Source organism: Ursus maritimus, unplaced genomic scaffold, assembly GCF_017311325.1.
Source record: "Ursus maritimus isolate PB19 unplaced genomic scaffold, ASM1731132v1 scaffold_31, whole genome shotgun sequence".
NCBI classification, from domain to species: domain Eukaryota; kingdom Metazoa; phylum Chordata; class Mammalia; order Carnivora; family Ursidae; genus Ursus; species Ursus maritimus.
Window position 1 is genome coordinate 2,266,562 of NW_024425675.1, and position 20,943 is coordinate 2,287,504.

At 42.5% G+C, this 20,943-nt stretch overlaps 1 protein-coding gene across 2 annotated transcripts in view; it reads right to left on the bottom strand.

The window, feature by feature from the left end:
• The window catches only part of CCNY (cyclin Y), a 214,003-nt gene extending 194,618 nt beyond the window's left edge, over positions 1-19,385 (bottom strand). The window contains exon 1 of one of the 2 annotated variants that reach the window (XM_040645241.1): positions 19,169-19,385. In XM_040645241.1, the coding sequence (XP_040501175.1) occupies positions 19,169-19,322 (154 nt within the window). In that variant the 5' untranslated portion in view covers positions 19,323-19,385. The remainder of the gene's footprint in view (positions 1-19,168) is intronic. The other variant, XM_040645240.1, reaches the window with a different exon arrangement.
• Positions 19,386-20,943: the final 1,558 nt, after the last annotated feature.

Below are 20,943 nucleotides of genomic sequence, written 5' to 3' on the forward strand. Positions count from 1 at the left end.
TTAGTTTCCAAAATTCACCTTTTCAATTTCACTCGTTCTTATGTGCAGTATAGTCTTGTCTTCCTCCACTAAACCCAACCTTAAAAGCAGAGACATGTTCTCTGGTACTTACCTATATAATTTTATCAGCTCCAGGTAGATAGCTCTACGCACTGGCAGTACTACAGGTATTGCTGACCATCTCACACAATGTTATTTTGTCCCTGAGCCACAAGCAGATAAGGTGCTGCTCTTTGACTTCATAGAAACAACAAGCAAAATCATGACAATTTAAGAAAAGAGAGAGACTTTTCAGGCATCATGATTTGCTACTGATGTTACTGTGATGTTCTGTAAAGGAAAACATTACATCCATATTTTTTAAGGGGGAAGAAACCTTTTTTCCAAACCAAGAGAAAAATTATTTCTACAAAGCAAATATCCTGCCAGAAACTAAGGAAGTGCTCAGGAGTGACAAGGACATATCTAAAGAACACAGCTTGGAAAGGAACCAGTTTGAAGAGGCTCCCACCAATGAAATCTGGGACAATTTAAGCAACAAAAAATAAGAAGAGATTACAACTCACCAAATAAAATAAGAATCCATGACTCCGTACTGATAATTATACAAATGGGGAGAAGGAAGAGCTCTTCCTTACAGTGCCTACCAAAAAATGGAGGAGGACCTATAAAATTATTAATGGACATTACAACTAATGAGTGAAAGTTTGGTGAGAAATACAATACTTACTTAGTCTCAATCTCCCCACAAATTACTTATTATTATTAATTAAAGCTATATTACACTGAAGAAACCTGAATGTACCACCCCTTAACCAAGCAATAAAGTTAACATCACCAATGCTGAGACAGACAGCACATACCTCTTGATATGATGCATCACTTCTGCAGTACTCCTGCCAAAAATGTACACATGACCTAAATCTAATCAAGAGAAAACATCAGACAAACCCAAGTTGAGTGATATTTTACAAAATAACTGGCCTGTGCCCTTTAAAAATGCCAAGATTGTAAAACACAAAGAAAGGTGTGTTAGATGTTGAATGAATGCAGTATCTCTATTTGTTCAAATATTTGCTGAGCACCTACTATGTGCCAAGGACTGCTCCAGGTAATGGGAATATCATGACGGGCAAGAGAGACATAGTCCCTATTCTCATGGAGTTTATACTGGTGGGGAGGGGGAGACATACAACAAACAGGCAAACAAAGTGAAGTGAGATGCCCAGGAGTCAACCAGGTAATCATCTTTGGGAAGATCTTGCAAAGCAGAAGCCATTACAAGTGCACAGATGCCAGACAAGGAGAAGCCTGGTGGTCTGACAAACATCCAGGAAGTCCCTGACATCGCTATATGAGAAGGGAGGTTTGTGTGGCAGGCAGGGACACACACTAATGACTGTGAGCCTCAGGGAGGAGTTTGTGTTCACTCTAACCACAACAGGAGTCAAGTAGGGTTTTAAGTGGGGCAGTGAGATGGTCAACTCCACATTTGTTCAGGGGAGAGAGAGAGGATTATAAGAAAGAACAGCCTGAAGAGAGTAAATCATAAGAAGCGATTAATAATAAGAAGCTAGGGAAATTTGTTCCATCTTCCCAGAGATCTCTGCAACTACAATACAGAGCCTTTATTCTCTACCAGATTCTAACAGGAAATAGCAGCACTATTACCAAATCTAAATCCACAATAATGGAGTATTATGTGAGTAATACATTAGGTTAAATAATGGGAGTCGATTTTTCCAAAGCAGCACCACCCAGCAAACCTTACTGAAACCAAGTAAGTGGACCTTGCCATAATTAGAAAAACTCTTCTAGACTCCACATCCACCCTGCCCCAACGCCACTTGCCTTGCTTCCCCCATCCGTCTACACCACCAGCTTCCCCACTCAGACTACCAACAGCTGTTAAGAGAGGTATCTACCACACAGCAATCCCCAGAGACTACTCTGCCAGTCTCAACTTTTAACCAACAAAACAATGTCTTACCATGTATAAAGTTAAGCATTTATCACATACTTAATCTGCTTTAATTGCTGCTACTATTGGACTGCTCAAATCACACTCTAAAGATAAAACTCAGAACTAATTACCTGAGTAGTCTACAAAGCAAAAAGAAAAATACTACAGAAAAGGCTTTCAGTTTCTATCTTCATAATACAAAAATTTTTATAGCTATGTCAAAGTGTGCATTATTTTAAAATGCTATGGAAGTAGGGGCGCCTGGGTGGCTCAGTCGTTAAGTGTCGGCCTTCGGCTCAGGTCATGATCCCAGGGTCCTGGGATGGAGCCCCTCATCAGGCTCCCTGCTCAGCGGGATGCCTGCTTCTCCCTCTCCCACTCCCCCTGCTTGTGTTCCCTCTCTCGCTGTCTCTCTCTCTGTCAAATAAATAAATAAGATCTTTAAAAAAATAAAATAAAATAAAATGCTATGGAAGTAAACAGCAAAAATGTCAATAAAAACCTTCTTTGCCTCTTTATAATTTATTTAAATCAATTAGAGCCAAAAGCAAGTGTATGTGAAGACACTAAACGGGCAGTTTTAGAACAGAACAGAAATGCTAATTTTGTTTTAAGTTACATAAAATGCTTAAAAAAAAAAAACTAAGATAAGAAAACTGACAGATGTTCACAGCATAAGAATGTTTTGTAAAAAGTGGATAAACCTGGAATTTATGAGGGGCAAGTTGAGGGAGAGAGAGAAATAAATTGTAATTTTATTTAAATTTTATTTGTAATTTTATCCAAAACTTACTGATATTCTAGCTTTAAGTTAACAACAGTCTCAAAGACATTTTTGTTAATTTCTTAATATAAACAATCATGCTTTTCTGCTAAGGTTTGTCTTTGCAAAATGGGTGCTAATTTATCCCCAACCTGAGTTTTACCCAAATTAATTCATTTTAGGGCTACTATTTTGGGAGTATATTGTCAGTGCCTCAGGAAAACCAAAGCACGGATTTTAAAAACAAATATATAAGAAAATTACTTCTAACTGCCCTTCTCTGGGCCTTCTCCAACCATTCACGACCCCCTCCAACCTCACTTCTTGTATTCATTCCCCAAAACAGACAACGGTAAAGGCTTCCTGTCCATACCCTCAGCCTTGACCTTCACCATGCCATAGATGACTGGATACCTTTCACAGGGGGCGCCATCCTATTAACTTATCTAAGTGAACTCAATCCTTTCTCCTGGGGAACTGGAGCAGAGATTCTAGTCAGTCTTTTGCAGACCTACAATTGAAGACATTGGGGTAGCCATTTGCTACCATAGAGGGGGAAAAAAACTATTTTATAATAAAGATTTATGGAAAAATAAATATGAGACATAGAGAAAGATGAGATCAACTAAAACTGACAAGAGAATTTAAAAGTAAAATACTTAAAAAAATAGCTGCCTCAGTTTCTACACGCTATCCAACTCCCAATTCCAAGTCCTTACAAGACTCAGTTATATTGCCTTCCATAAAATATCCTCATATACTTCCAATAATTCTTCCCTCCCCCACTCCCCACCCAAATCAGTTTTAGTGGACTTCTATTACAACCAAAAGAATCTTAATTAATGCATGTGGTAAGCAGCCTCCAGTACAGCCCCTAAAGTATCTCTAGGTATTCACGCTCTTGTATAATACCATCCCCTTGAATGCAGGTTGGATTTTAGGGATTTGATTCTAACAGACAGCAATGATGGAATGTTACTCCCAAATTTAGATTATAAGTTTGTAGGTCTCTCACGCTCTCTCTTCAGATCACTTGCTCTGGTGGGAGGCAGCTACCATGTTGTCAGCTTAAGGAAAGGCCAATATAGCAAGGAACTGATGGCTACAGCTGACAACCAACGAGCACCTGATGCCATGAATTTGGAATTCATGAGTTTGGAAGCAGAATGTCTCCAAGTTGCGCCTTGAGAGGACTATAGTCCCAGCAGACAGCTCGACTGCAATCTCATAAGAGACCTCTGAGCCAAGGCTCCCAGCTAAGCTTTGCCTGAAGTGCTGACCCACAGAAACTGGGAGATAATACTGTTGTTCTAAGCTACTACATTTAGGGATAATTTGTTACAAAGCTCAATAACTAATACAATTCTCTAAGACATAATTCTCACTCAGATTAATGTCATGTAAAAAAAATTAAGATGGGTCAAGATTAATTTTCTTCTTGGGAATATTTAACCTTGTGAGAATTGTTGTGCTGAGTGAAAAGGCTCTGACCTTCCCCCCACTCCCATCAGGAGACTTGGCTCTTAGACCACAAACCACTGTAAACTAGTTGTGTGATGCTGAGGATAAATCCATCTCAGCACAGTTGCCCTATCCGTAAAGTAAGGATCTCTTCGGTACTTGATAGTATGAATGTTCTAGGATTCTATGAAGGCTATTTTCTCATACTCGACAAAAACAGCATATTGCTTCCACAGGTCTATTCTGTCTTCCACGTTACAACTTTGAGTAATCATTTTACAAAATCCAGAATGTATGCAAAATACACAAAGCTGGTCTCCAATGCACATCCATCCATTATGAAATCTTTTAGAACAAATGTCCTCCTAATGAGCATTAATTCATTAAATAAGATGTTTGGAGATTAAGCCACCAACAAGTTCCACATTACTTACTGACTTCAAATGAACCTATGTGCCAATCCACCCTGGATCTTTCAGAAACAGAGTTTCCTTCTGCCTGTAGCACACTTCCTGCCTCTTCCCCACTCCCACCCTCTTGCCCTTGCCATAGGATTGTCTTGACAAAGCCTTCCCTGACCACATCCCCTCATTAACCAGGGGAGAGGTAATCACTCTGGCCTCCCTTCTACCTCTGTATACTGCAATCATCCATTTGCATATCTGTGTCCCTTAATAGATCATTAGGACCTTAAGGGCAAGGTCCAAGTTATATTGATCTTGCATTCCCAGCACCCAGCTGGAAACACGGAACATAGTACTTGGGAGAACTAATGTTTGTTGACCTACTGAAAAACTGAACCTTAAACCCCTGGATGGGGGTGGGGGGGTTCTCACACTTCTTAAAAATGCCCCCTCCTGGGGCACCCGGGTGGCTCAGTCCGTTAAGCATCTGCCTTCAGCTCAGGTCTGATCTCAGGGTCCTGAGGTCGAGCACCATATCAGGTTCCCTGGTTAGCGGGGAGTCTGCTTCTCCCTCTCTCCGCTCACGCTCTCTCTCTCTGTCTCTCAAATAAATAAATACAATCTTTAAAAAAAAGGAAACTGCCCCCTCCTCAAGGCCAGCATATCTACGGACTGACTACAGTAGTCGTGACTCTGAGCCTCGTCATTGCAGGCACCAAATTCCCCCCTAAAGTGTTGGAGAATAAGCATCTCTCAGCCAACATTTGCCTATTGAATTCCATTTTCTCTCCAACTTCTTCTCTGTGGTTGAAGAGAACACATTCTAGAATCACTTCCACATAGGGGATTTACCACTTGCTAAAATGTTAGTTTAAAAAGAAAAGAACTCCCTAACTTCTCTGCTTGCCTAGCTCCTTACAGTATTTGCATTCTGCTTAACACAGTCTCTTCATCTATAGCGACAATTCCCAACTGAAAACCTGTCACCACTTTTGAACTCTGGGAAAATAATAATAATAATAATAATAATAATAATAATAATTTTGTGATCAGTTTTCAGCCATCTCACACACCGATCCCACCATCAGTATTCACAGTTATTTTCAAATAAAAAACAATAACAAGAGACATGTATTCTAGATAAACCTCAGTGGAATAAAAAAAAGTGAAATGAAGGCCAAAACATCATATACCAAGCATCCTATAATAATACCTGAAAATTAGATGAATTATTTACACAGTCAGAAACAAACAACACAGCTAACTTAGATCTCAGTGATCACTCCCATCACCGGCTGGACAAACTGAACCACCAAGCTGTGCGACAAGAAATGGCTCCATAGACTGTGAGGCTAAAGATACTCAAGAGCAGCATTTACTAAGAGAATGCTATTTCCATTCATTGTAAACACCCCTTGTATACAATACCCTAATAATGAGCTAGTTACCTGTTCACCAAAAGAGGTCCTGTAAGGGCACCTAATAAGAAGCACTTTTGTTCATTTTGTTCCAATGCTTTTGTACGCTTACAATGAAAACATCTTAAATATTCTATAATCATAATTTTCTGTTTTAGAATTATTTCCCTGGTCCCCACAAACTGTTAAGAACCCTTATGTAAGTAGTACAAAATATGTTTTGTCATAGTTTCATGTTTGCAAACAGGCTTTGTATATCATTTGCATTTGAAAACCAACTCAAGGAACTTAATACATTTAACTTGGTTAAGGCCAGACCTTCCCTGAGAGAACTTATTTCATGCAAACAGGCATATACTGGGGTTGTTTAAACTTTATATTCAGCCTTAAAACAATACTTATTGGGGGTTCCTGGGTGGCCCAGTTGGTTAACTGTCTGCCTTTGACTCAGGTCATGATCTCAGGGTCCTGGGATTGAGCCTCGCATGAGGTTCTCTGCTCAGTGGGGAGTCCTCTTCTCCCTCTCCCTCTCCCTCTGTACTCGCCTGCTCTTTCTCAAATAAATAAATAAAATCTTTAAAAAACAAACAAACAAACAAAACAATACTTAATGTCACTTTGGAGAATGCAAAAAGAAGAGGGAGAAAATAACCAAGGTCTAGCTGTTTCTGCATGACTTGACTTGATCTGATGAGTTTATCTTCCATGTCCCTTCCAGATGGGCCACATGAACAAAGAGTGGCTCCTCCTGATGACTCCAAATGCTACTAAGTGGTTCTGCAGACACTGACAGCCCCAGAAACAGTCACAGCACTGATGACTTGGTTTTCCCATATTTCTTCCAGGAGCCTTTTCAATCTCCGAGTCATGGCTCCAGCAACCCACTTCCTCTCTGTGTTCTGTAATAAGCATACTGAAAACCACCTCTCTAATGAATAGCTGTACTTTTATAATGATAACATTTTCTAACAAATAATATGTGCTATATGGGCATAGAAGGGGTCGACTATACATTTTCAAAACTCAGGCTTTTGGAACATATCTTCAAGAATCACTTCCAGGGCACCTGGATGGCTCTGTTGGTTAAGCATCAGCCTTCAACTCAGGTCATGATCCAGAGGTCCTGGAATGGAGCCCCGTGTCAGGCTCCCCGCTCAACAGGAAGTCTGCTTCTTCCTCCCCTCTCCTCCCCGCCACAACCTTCTGCATTCTCTCTCTCAAATGAATAAATAAAATCTTTTTTAAAAATTTTTGTAAAATCACTTCCACTTGTATCTTTACACTAAGGGACTGATATTTTTGGTTCAAATATTTTTAGAGGAAATGTTTGCCAGGAATACAACATCACCATGTTTTTTGGAGCATTCTTCACCTAGACAAGCTACAAATCAAGACTTGAATTTTTAACCTCTATTTCAAGAAACCAACACCACCATTTCCTTATTCCAGCAGAAGTGTCCTCAGGTAAAGAAACTGACTCTTGAAATCAAATAATTTAAATAGGTACCTCCCTAAATATTTTTTCCTTAAGAGTATAACAGTGCAACACAGATGTAACCAAGGGGTTTTTTTCCCCCAAAGGTTTCTACTAAGATGTTCTTGAATCTCAGACAGCTGAATCAAACATCCATTCTGTTCACTCCTGCCTCAGGAGGCCAGGTCATCAAGCTGTGGTTGATGAGATTTCAAAAGGTCCACAAAAATACTAAATTGCACTGAACACCTGTCAAACCAAGACAAAGCTACTGCAGAAAACACAGTCAGATCAGAGAATTACAGATTCTAACAAGCATTCCATTTTTATATTCCTCATCAAAACAGACTCTCAAAAGGAGAGTCCACTGTCAGTACTATAAAATATGAAAAACCCACACACAGAACTAGCTGATTTTTAAAATTGAGTAAAAAATAAAAGTAAAACTGCTGGCTAAAAGAAGAAAAACTTACCATACCTTTCAGTATATTTTACCAAAAAGGAAGGAAGGAAGGAAGGAAGGAAGGAAGGAAGGGAGGGAGGGAGGGAGGGAGGAAGGAAGGAAGGAAAGAAAGAAAGAAAGAAAGAAAGAAAGAAAGAAAGAAAGAAAGAAAGAAAAAAAGAAAAGAAAGAGAAAAAAACAAGAAAGGAGAAGCTATGGAAGAAAATTAAGTGATTTTTGAATTTAAGTAAAGATTATACACCTTCCTGATACACACAGACAGCTATCCCACCACCCATTGTCAGAATTGCAAGCAATAACTTTCCTGTCAATGATACCATTAGGAGCACCACCTTAGACCATGATGCTAGTTCTAATGAGTTCAAATGAACAACGCATCCCTTTGCAAAACTGGTGGAGGAGGGGCAGGGCATCATTTACATCAAGTCTGAAGTTAATGGCACCCCCTGGAGCTGTGCAGTCCGGAGTCTATGAAGTTCCATCCCCAGGCCTTGAATGTGTCGAAGTGACTGAGATAGCAGAACCATTAGGAAGTTGCTCTAGTGTTTCTTTTTGAGCCTGTAGCTCAATGGCTCTCAACAGAAGTAGAAGGAGAGTTGCCCCCTTGGGGAAATTATATTTGGCAATGTCGGGAGACATTTTTGGTGTCATGACTGGGGGTGGGAGGACACTACCAGCATCTACTGGGCAGAGGCAGGGATGCTGCTAAACATCTACAATGGACAAGGCAGCCCCCACCCAGCCCCCACCACCAACAAAGAGTCATCCCGCCCAAAATATCAACAATGCCAAGGCTGAGAAACCCTGGTGTAGCGTAAGAACTCCTGCTTTACAGAAAGCGTTCCTGAATTTTAGGCCAAGAAGCTAGGCTCAGTGAATATACTTTCATATGTGAAAGTGGCTAAACAAGACAAAAACCCATCTATGAACATTATTTTGAGGAATAAAAAACTAAAAACCATACAGGCAATTTACAGACTGTCCTTCTTGACTGGACATCAATATCGTGGTTTGACGTCACATTTCAAACCATGTTATTCAAAGCCAGATACAGAAAGCCCTCATTTGAGCCCTTGAACTATCAACTCTCAACCTTCCATGCCCAAAGGGAATACACAGATCTGGTGTGAGGACACAGGAGACTGGGGGGCAAGGACGAGGCCACACAAAGCCATGCCTAAGCAGAGGTAGCTGGCTGCCGTCTAGCAGGCTAATGTCCACACTCACCTACCGACATGAGCCCTTTGCTCTCAAACTTTCACTTCGGCCAAACACTCCTTCCCACAATCCCCTTCATTCTTTCCTTCTAGTCCTTACCCAGGCACAAGAATAAATTTCATTTCCAAAAACCCCAACAAATGTTCCTCGCAGAATATTTTCTAGTTAAATGAGAGAAGAAAATATTGCCTGGAGAGCCAGTCTCCTGGTTTCATGTCAGAATTCCACAGGGCCTCTCCCAGCACAACCTCTCCATCAACTCTGGAAGTCACTGCCATGCTTGCTATCCATACCAATCGTTCTCGAGGATGCAGAGGCACCCAAACATCACCCAATACAAAGCAACCAATCCCCTTCTGAGGCCTATTTCTTACCACTCAGGGCCTTGTTGGGCTGTTGCAATGCATGCTGTGCTGTCTGGCACTTGGGTCCTCCTGACCTGTCCCACCTGAACAGTGCTGCCACAGCTCCTCCTCACCTCCTGCTTCATATACCTCACTGCCAACACCCAGACGCTGCCCACAGCTTCATAACTTGAGTTACCAAGTAACCCTCCTACTGCAGTAGAGAGCTCCACAAACAGCCACGTGTGCTCACAGAGCTTGCACGGTGCTTAAGATACATGGCCTGTCAGAAAAAAACATCTTCCACACAAGCAAACGGTTTGCAAAGCAAGAATATGTTCCCTACCCCTTAAATTTACCCGAGTGGTTAATACTTCAAGTCACAATTTTGAATTCCGGCTTTGCCAGACTTCCCTCTGCACTTCCTACAAAATATAAGAAACGGAAAAATCAGACATTAGATTTATTTTATAGAAAAGATATGCTAAAATTAAAGGAATAAACAATTTGTATATCTTCAGTAACACCAACTTTAGCTTTCAAGAGACAGAAGGCAATCTCTAATGCTATATAAACCCTGTTTACCCATGCTTTTCAAGTAAAACTACACATTAAAATAACAGCCCATTGCTTACACACAGCTGGAGGCTGTGGGAAAATAAAATTACCCATATAAACTTTCAAAAGTAATCCTCACTGTAAATGAAGAAATCCGTGATGAATTTGTGAGTCTGAAATTTTTGAAACTGAATTAAACACAGCATCATGACTTTGTTTCTCAACCTGGACTCTGACAGGGTACATAGAAGCCCTAAAACCTAGACTCTGAAGCAACTATACAAAGTCTGGATCCATACCTAAAAACCAGAGATAGTTTAAAGGATAATTATGATTACACTTAATAGAATAGCTATAATCAATTAATATCCTAAAAGAATATAGATTCATTAATGGACAGAATACTAAATTCAGAGTGAAACCTTTTCTTGAAAGGCAAAGAACAGATGTCTTAACCCATCCATCCATGTACTAATTCCTGATTTATGGTAAATTTGCAGTAAGACAAGGAGTTTACCAAATATAATCAAAATACATTTAATAACTTCTCTCTTCCCTTTTTGCCCACCAAGAATAGAAGTAACCATCAACAGGAAAAAATTTGTCTTTAAAATGCTTTAAACACTACATTCATGGTTTTGCAACACTCAGCTATATTACATATGAACTCCCGTGTTGGGTATTTCCTATTCTTCCTCCTTAAAGCCAGGAGGTCTATAATCAGAGGTGTCCAAAATAGAAGTGACTTGCATTTCACCATCCAACTAAGATTTCTACAAGGCTCACAAAGAAACTATCAAGGATGCAATTGCATTTGCTAACAATTATCTTCAGTGTACTCCAGCTGTACTTTTTTCAGTGCCAAAAGCCAGCTGACAGGTCTACAGATGCTAGTACATCTCCGCTGAGCATGGCACTCATGACTATCATACCCAATGAAGCCCCACTATACATCCCAAGTAGGGAGTAAAGATCAGAAAATAATGACCCAGGGATTAAAATTACGTGTACTAGGTAATGTGGCTACAGAGTAATGAAACCAGGTTACAATAATTTTTTATGGAAGTCATATAACCATGGGAAACCACACACTTACCCCAGAACTGTTACCATCACCCAAACATTTTAGAACTCCTTTTTTAGAACTGCCTTTCAGTTCAATTTTTCAACCATACTAAAAAACAAATCAAAAACAAAAGTTTCTTTACAAAGTCAAAACTAATGTATATAATGTCAATATTCTGACAAAGATGAAGAAAAATGATTTCAAGGTTTTCCAATCCAGTATTTAAAAGCAACCTTCCTGGCAAGGCAACAGAGATGCCCCAAGTGTAGTGGTTTGTAGCTAGCCAACCCGAGATGATCTCTTTTCTCAGATTCACCAAGACTTTCCAGGCAAAATCTTGCTGACTTGAGGTATCTGTCAATTTGTGTGTTGTCAGATGACAACACTCAACTGGAGCTTTGAAACACCTCTTTCCTTCAAGAGGCAGACAGCAAAAAGAGGCCCTAGAAGAAGTCAAAGAAGAGAGCCATAGGAAACAGCTACAAACAGCATGAACGGCCAAGGAAGGGAACGGAAAAGTGAGTTAGATATCTTCTGAGCTCTCTGCAATTGTGGATCTAGCTAGACTTTCTGGAAAGAAATGGCCACAAACAGCCCCCAATAACTTGTCTGGGGCTGCTTGAGCTCATTTTTCAGCCCATCAATTCCCCTTTACTTAAAGAAGTATTTTAATATAATAAATTTATGCATATATATGCCTTAAAACCTCTGATTTAAAAAACAAAAAAAAAAACCCTGGCTTCAGCCACCATCTAAGGGTCCATATTAACATTCCTGGGTATGTCTTTCCCATGACACAGTCAGCAGACTGCCTAGGTGGGCTCTATTATCTCCAGGAGTACTGCTGCTTACGGCACACATCACAGTGTGACTCTGGAGAGATGCAACCCGTAAGACCAACACAAGTTAGACAGAGTAGGATTCCTGTGCCAGGTTCTACAGCCAGCAAGCTTCCCATTCAAAGGTCATACGGCTCTGTATAACCTCATCCTACCCAGTTCTAAAATTCCAGTTATCCTTCTGGCACCACCTTAAGAACACTGACTGCAGTGATGTCTTTGTTACGATGAGCCCCTCAGGCTTCTAGCTTCTCTGGTTATGGAAAGTTCAAACGCAGTTTGTTGTAGATCTTGGAACACACTTAATATTTAATGTAAGAAAATCAACATAAGTACTATGTCCATAATAACATATTCATCAAGTACTTTCTGGAAGCATTTTAGCCTCATTTTGATTCTCATTTTAGGTACCTCAAGGCATAAAGCTAGGCAGTACCTTTAAGTACATTCTTTTGAAGCAGAGAGGAAAGTGAGGCCCAGCAAGATGGAGGTCCCACAGTAAAGGCAGAGCCATATCTGGAACATGGGTCTCCTGATTACCGGGCTCCTGCTCTTTGCCGTCCACCACACCTCACAGAGCCAGAGCCACATCCTAGTGCAAACCCCCAAGAACAGCCTGTCCTGGATTTACCTTCTTGAGCCCTGCCTCATTCTTCAGGAAAGGTAGGACAGAACAATGTTGAGTCTCAGAGCACAGAAAAGAAACAGTGTCTTGACCAAGATTCCCAGAAACGAACTACTCAATGTTTCAAGCTGAGGCAAAATGTGGCAGGGAAAATGAACTCTCTCCCTCCTCTCCTTGTACCTCGCAGGTACAAGCTGAAAATGGTACTGAATGCATGATATCAACTGCTATGGACTCACCCCAGCTGCCTCTTTGTTGATTCATGAAAGGATTCATACTTTGAAGTATGACAGGCATGATATGGTCAATAGCACTCTTGTAAAAAATACCAAATGCTGCCTCCTTCAAGTAAGCCCAATATGACATGCTTGGAGCTAAATCTCTGACCCTGTGTGACTAAAACGGAATTTCAAAGCCACTCACATGTCTTGCATCTTGTTATTTTTTTTCCTTTTGGTTCTACCGTTTCCTAGATAGGAATGAATTTAATCTTTGTGTTAGCTTCATCCAGCCAGAAATGTGAAAGTAATTCATCTCCTTAAGATGAAAAAGATAATCAGCTTTGTAGAAAAGAGTGAGAAAATCTACCATTCTATAAAATTATTTAATCTTCACTCCTCTCAAAAAGTAGGCAGAAAAGTAAAAATCCAATCACAAAGTATTGCCAGCTCAAAGCATACAGACAATGAACGAATGTCTTAAAACAAAGCGGGCATGGGCCAGGCATAAGGGTGGGGGGTCAGTTTCTAGACCAGGTTACTCCCTAACACAGGGTAGTTGAGATGTGGAGCTCTAGCAAGTGATAGCAGATTGAATCCCAACTCTGACACTAACCAGCTATGAAACCTTGAGCAAATTTCTTAACCTTTCAGTCTCAATTTCTTCTCCTGTAAAATACAAAGAATGATATATTTAAAAAGATAATACAAGTCAAGTAATTAGCACAGCACTTGGCCCAAAGTTAACACCGAGTAAAGTCTACTGCCCTTGTCCATGATCAGCATGACATGGGCAAGAGACTGCACCTCTCCAAGATTCAGTTTCCTTATCTGTAAAATGAAGATGGGGAGCAAATGACTCCATGATTCTAAAATAGAAAGGAAAATAAATAAGTAAAGGTCGTGGAATCTTCATCGGTGCTTTGGAGAATGGCCCTCTCCACAAACCTTTAAAGTGCACCTCTCCATACTGCCTAATATGCATCAGTCCATGCTTGGTCAGGGTGTCTTCAGAAATCTTTCAGGCAGTGCAGCTAATAAATCTTAGTCTGGAATAAAAGTCCACAGGTATGGGTTTTGTCCATCAGGCTAGAAATGATAAGTGGGTCTGAGACACAAGAAGAAGAAATCCAAAGAGATGAGGTTGCAGATATCCAAAGAAACCAAGAGCAGTAATTTAAGCTACTACCGTAACAGGTGCTTAGATTATAAATTGCTCCTTTGCCTCCCCACCCTTGTAACAGTGAATGTACTTTTTCCAGTTATCCTTCCCAGACCTAGGATGAGCCCCTTAGGCTTCCAGCTTCTCTGACTATGGGAAGTTCAAGCACCATTTGCTGTATATCCTAGAACACTTCACATTTAATAAAGAAAATCACCAGGAATGGCTAAGTTCATAACTGCATACGCTCACGTAGTACTTTTTGGTTTATTAAGCATTTTGGCCTCACTTAGATCTTTAAGGATATAAGGCCGCAGCTAAAGCCATTCATCTTAAGAGATGAGGAAAAAGACTAAATATACCACATTGTTAAACAAACTACAATTAGCCATGATTTATCTTGGTTTAGGGTTTTTTTCTTTTGTTATGCTTTAAAACCTTTCTTAAGTTTCATTTTCAGGATTTCACCCTACCTGCTACTCTCAGGTTAAAACACAAACAAAACCAAAAAGTTTCATATCCACTCTACTTTCATTATTACAAGTCTTGGTCTTTCTCTACTTCCGTCCTGTTCTTCTCATGCAATAAATACACATGATGTACTCTGCCTCCAACGTCTGTAAGTTGCTAGCTTCACCCATTCGTTCAAACAAATATAGAGTGTCTTCAGGGTAAAAGGCACTTAGGTTACATCCCCAAACAAAACGAAAATGTTCTACTAAAATTTATGCACTAGTAGGTAAAAATTATTATTATTATTATATATGTATATACTTATATGCTAGAGGCGAAATAGAAGAAACAATAATTCAGAGAATGTATACTAGGATTGCTGATGGGGCAACAGGAGAGATGTTAAAGGGAGCTATCAGGAAGGCCTCACTAAAAAGAAGGCAGTTGAGAGAGTTAGCCAAGAGGAAACACAGAGAAAACCATTCCAGACAGAGCAAAGGCCCTGGGGTGAGAGCATGTCAGGTATATTCAAAGAACAGCACTGAAGGAGGCCAGTGTGGCTAGAGTGAGCTGGCGAGTTCAGTGAGGAAGGCAATCAGATCACACACGGCCTTGAAGTCCATGTAACAACTCCATCCACGGTAAAAGTCCACTGTAAAGCTTTTACTTGATATGAAATAAGGAATCACTGCAATTTTTGAACAGAGGAGTCACATGTTAAAGTTTTTAAAAGGATCTCACCATGGCTGCTATGTTTGTTCGAGAACAGACTACAGCGGGCAAGGGTGGAAGCAGGGGTATCAGTTAGGTGGCTTAGCTGAGACAAGCAGCAGGAGACGTTTTGAGAAGTGGCTGGATTCTGGATATATTTTGAAGGTTGAGAGCCATTCTTTCCTAGCAGATTGGATACAGCATGATGGAAAAATTGGGTTGTCAAAGAAGACAGCTGAGCTACAAAGGATGAAACTGCTAGCAATTATTTTAAGGCAAAACCCTAAGTGACACTTTTGTACAGATGTTACAGGCATTCTATCCTGATTTACTTGGTCTCATCAAATCTTAAATTCTCTTTCTCTCCTCCCACAGAAATAATCTAATCAGGTAAGGCCAGTCTATTAAAGATACACGATGTTTCTTCTCAGAGAAATTGTGACTATGACTGTAAAGACAGACACCCTATCTCAGAAAACCACCCAAGGACTAGTAAATGTGTGATGGCTAGTCAAGCAACAATGGGAAGTTTCCATGTGTCAATTACTGGGTGTGTGACTTTAGGCAAGTCATTTTTCTTCTCTGCCTCATTTTTTTGTGTTAAAGTAAGGATAATGTTATCCATAGGGTTATTGTGAATACTAAATGAGTAAATAGTTATCAAGCTGTCAGAGCAGCATTTGGCACAGAGTAAACAATACCTAAGTGTTGCAAGTATTACTATCATTGTCATTAAGTCTTGTTAATTCTCAATCTCTGAATAATTTTATGAGAAATAATACCTAGGGAGCTGATGAGTCTAATATACACTTCCAAAAACATGAATAAGCTAACACTAAGGTACACAGAGTACAAAGGCAGGGCAAGTTGCTGGTAGGTGTCATGGAAGCCTAACTCCCCTCAGTCACTGAAACACTACAGGACAAATGCTACCCATTGTGTGTTTTGGGCAGGGAAAACAGGGATTCAAACCTCATGTCTCTGTGATTTTAAGAAACTGACCTATCACAGAAGCCCCATGAACTTCTCTGAACCTTTCAATTCTACTTGTCTGAGACGTCTCTAAGGATAAAGACGGTACTTGCGCACTTCGGCTTTTGTGATATACTCAAGTATGCTTCAGCTATAGTTTTTAAACGTTTACTAATCATCTATCAATATAACTCAAAAGTTAAAATCTCTACCTATTTCTATATGCTATTTAAGTTAAACAAGTTTGTTCTGTTCTCCCAGCTTCTGATACTGAATGAATTTCTATGGAAAATGTCCCTGAGTAACAGACTTACCCAGCCAGGGATTCTCAGCACTACCTCCATCTTCGAATTACCTGGAGAATTTTAAACATATTAATGCCAAGTCCCAGTCCTAGATTTCTGGTGTAAATGAAACCAATGTTGAGAACCACAGACAGGTAAATCCTAGAAGTATTACGTATTGAATTTTGGGAGACAGAGAGAATATTGTTTAAACTGTGAATTAGCATTTCTGGGTTTAAACTAGCATCATCATATGAATTGAGTTCTGGGATAAGAAGACACTATGAACCTAGATTAGAAATCTTTTTAACCCTGGGAAACAAACTGAGGGCTTCAGAGGGGAGGGGGGTGGGGGAATGGGATAGGCTGGTGATGGGTAGTAAGGAGGGCACATATTGCATGGTGCACTGGGTGTTATACGCAACTAATGAATCATGGAATTTTACATCAAAAACTAGGGATGTACTGTATGGTGACTAACATAATATAATAAAAAATATTATTAAAAAAAAAAAAAAGAATAGAGTCCAGCCCAGGCAATCCCCAGTCCCTTCCCTTCTGCTTTAAACCCTGCTACTCTAAGATCCTGAAAGGCAAAACAAGCCATCACAAAGATTAGATTTATTTCTCAGCTCTAACATATCCTCCTGCAAGTCTGCTTTAGGTAATGAACAAAACCAGACAACTAATGAATCATGGAATTTTACATCAAAAACTAGGGATGTACTGTATGGTGACTAACATAATATAATAAAAAATATTATTAAAAAAAAAAAAAAGAAAAGAAAGGAAATCTTTTTAACCTGCCCTAGAGTCTCCTGAACTATCCTGAACTTCCAAAACAAGAGTTGGTAGTCTTCCAAATGTTTTCTCAAAGCTGACCTGATGACCAAAACTGAGATTTCTTTCAAATGAAATAACACACAATACTATTATATTTTTCTCTGGCAAAATCCTTCTAAGACTTAGTGCCAAATACCTGGTTATGATTACCCCCCCCCACTTCCTTACTATAGTCAATAATAGTATGCAGCTTGTCTCTAAGAAACATGAATTTTCCTTTTGTCTGTATTCTTTTAATTCATTATATAAAACATAAAGCTCTTTCCAATATTAGTGAACGTGGAGAAATTATTTCCAAATGTTTTTGCCTATCAGCATTGTATAAGACTGGGTAATGGCTTTCTATAATAAACTCAGTCATTCATTCATTCCTTTAAAATACAATACTTATTAAATCTCTACTATATGCTACACATTTCCTTCAGCTGCTTGGACTATACCCGTGATCAAGACAGACCAGACCTCAATATCCTTCTAGATGCCTTTAAATGCATGAATTTAAAGTATAACTGTAGTTCAAAAATGTCTAAAGAAATTAAGATAATGGAAGTCTAATATAACTATACTAGAAATATCATTGGAACCCTAATTTACTACGTGTCTACTATAAGCCAGATGTTATATTAGTCCCTTTAATATATGGTACTCATTTAATAAAGTTGCTGTCCTGCAGAGATGACATTACTATTTACAAGAAATTAAAAGAGGCCAAACAATGAGAAAATTCTTTCCTTTAGCAGAGTTTAAATTTGGCTTTCCACACTAGAGGGAATTCTCCATCCAAAGCTGTCAAGAATGACTTATGACAGAGTGGTGTCAATTCATTCACACAAGAAATTTTTTCATCTTAGTTCAATTACATCAACTGTGAGAAGATTTGGGGGTTAAAAAAAGAAAAATCACGTTGTCATAAGAATATACTTCCAATTTCACATTTTTTAAGTTGAAATTACGCAAACTGTGTTTCAAGCATGATGCATAAACTACCTATCCATATTAAGCCACACAGCTTAAGGATAAATTAGGACTAACGAATATACTGTGAGACCAATAAAATAAATAAATACACATTACTAGGTGCAGTGATCAGTCCTTTAACTTTACGAACACTAGTCCAAACATCACTCAGCTCAATCAGAAATTCATAGGACTGTAATTCTGCCCCAAGCAAAAACTGGGAGACAACCCAAAGATGTCTCCAAACCATTTTGATAATAATTGAGTTTGTTGTTTCGTTTTGCTTTTTATAAGTATTCAGCTATTTGACTCCAATCCTGCATACATCGCCCCCCCCCAAAAAAAATCCTTTTTTAAGTTTTTAACGGAAATAGGGAACTGCCAATTGGGGTCAGTTTGTAAGTTTCCGGGGGAAGCTGATGTACGCCAACCCTGCTCTCCCAACTCCAGGTAGAGACTGATTCCAAAATGGGATTCACTCCTCATTTACGCCAAGGAGCATCCATTCCCTTCGCCTTCTAAAGGACAAACAAGCTCACCCTTCCAGTGAGTAACTTGGCTTGTGGCTACGTTCACACAGTGCCTGGAACGCAAGCTCTCGGGCCGCCCCCACCCCAGCACTAGCGGCTCAAGGCTGGACAAGGACTAGCTCTTGTCACCTCTCGACCTGCACCCCTCCGGCCCCACGGTTCTCCTGAGCCGCTGCCCGCCGGCAGTTTCCCCGCCGCTCGCTCGGGGGTACAAGCCAGGGGGCCGCTCGGGGTCTCCGGGACCCCCGAGCGCCCGGGGTTACGGGGCGGAAGACCCGGTCCTGCCCTGATTACAGAGGCAGGCTGAGAAAGCAAAAGCAGCCTCGGCCATACAGACGCTGGGGGTGCAGACGGAGCACCGCGGATGCAGGCGGGGTGTGGGGACGCCAGAGGGGGCCTCGGCGAGGCCGCCGCCCCGCGACCCGGATTCCCCCGCGCTCACCGTCGATGTTCTCCCGGTCGCTGATGTGCTGCAGGTTGCAGCCCGTGTCCTCGCGGCTCAGGTCCGTGTCGGGCCGGTAGGACTCCAGCCGGGAGTGGGCATTCCTCCGGAGCTTGGGGCTGGACGACACGCAGCACGAGGTAGTGTTCCCCATTTTCGGTGGCCCCCAGACTCCTGCTGCTCTCGCCTTTCTCCCCGTCCCCGGGAGCGGGGCGCGGGCGGCGGGGGCGTGGAGGGGAGGCCCGCCCGCCCGCCGCCGCGGGAGGGGGCGGAAGCCGCGGCCGGCCCCCGGGTCAGCAGCGGCGGCGGCGGCGGGGCCTCGCCATGGGCGGCGGCGGTGACGAGCGGGCGGCGGCCCCGGCTCCCCCGGCTCCCCCTCGGCCTCTGCGCTCGCCCGCCCTGGTTCGGCGGGCCTGTCCGCGGCGGAGGAGCGCTCGGGTCCGCGCGACTGCGGCCGCCGAGCCTAGCTCACCCCGCCGCGGCCATGGCGGGCGGCGCCGCGCAGGCCGCCTCACCCCCCCGCGCTTCCCGGTCGGCGCCCGGGGCCCCGGCGGCGGCGGCGGCCTCCGCAAGAGGTTCCGGTTCAAGCGGGGGAGCCGCGTGTCCGTGCGGGACGGAAAGGCGAGCGGGCGTGGGCACGGTTCTCGTGCCCGGCGCTGCGGAGCCCGGCGCAGCCCGCGAGGATGCTCGGACGAACCTCCCCCGCCGTCGGCGCCCGCCCCCGCCCCCGCCGCAGCCCCCGCCCCACCCCGTCGCCGCCTCTTCCCTCTGCCCTGGAAGCAGATCGGCGGCGGTAGAGGGAGGTCCCGAGCCGGCGCGCCCCGCGCCGAGTGTGGGGTCGCGGCTGGGGCGGGGAGCCGAGTCTCACGCAGGCGGGCGTGGGAGCCCCAGACGAAGCGGTCGGAAGCTCAGCGTCTCGATGCCCTTCCTCTCCGGCTCTCCGCGTCCTCCACCTCCCCCGGGCCTAACGCTGGGAAGAGAGGTGTGTGGCTGGCCTACGCCGCCCTGGGCCCGGCCCGGTGCCCCAGGGACCGCGGAGGGGCCGGAGCGGGCGGGGGCGCAGCCCAGGAGCCTGAGGGAGGGGCTGGCGGCGCACGGTGGAGAGAGGTGGGGATGCGGCCGCCTCCCGGCGGTGCGCGGAGGCTGGGTTTCTCTCACACCGAGGGGTCGGGGGTTATTTTGGAAGTATTTAAAAGGAAACTGGACCTTGATTTGGGACTTCTCGCGTCTATTTTGAGTTATGCCTTGACTTCATGGTGACCTTGTTAGAAGCCGTGAGATAAATCTGGGGGGCCCCTGGGCTACATTAATGCCGAATTAGCTGCAGTGTTCTGAGTTCCCAGGAAATGAGTGTGAAGTAGAGACCGATAACTTAACATCAGCTCTCCTTTACTTTGCAATGCTCTGGGGTTTTGTCTTGCTGAGACCAGCCTGACCTAAAGCATGTTAGCCGAGATGAAGTTACGTGAAAGTGCCTGGCTCACGTGAGATGTTCAGTAAATCTTGGGCTCCATTGCCTCCCGACGCCCGAGAAAGACCTTTTGCCGAAAGTGGCAGAAATAACCTCCCCACGCTTTCTCCAGATAGTCACTGGAGTCATGAGAAGACTCAGGGAAAAAATGACTTTGAACACAAAAAAATATGGTGCAGCCCTCTTAATTTTATATCTGGGGAAACGGAAGTCGAGAAAGATGAAGGGCCTTGATTTGCCCAAGGTCCCAGTACTAGTAAGTGGCAGATGTAAGTACTAAAAGGGAAGAAAAGGAGTAAGGAGA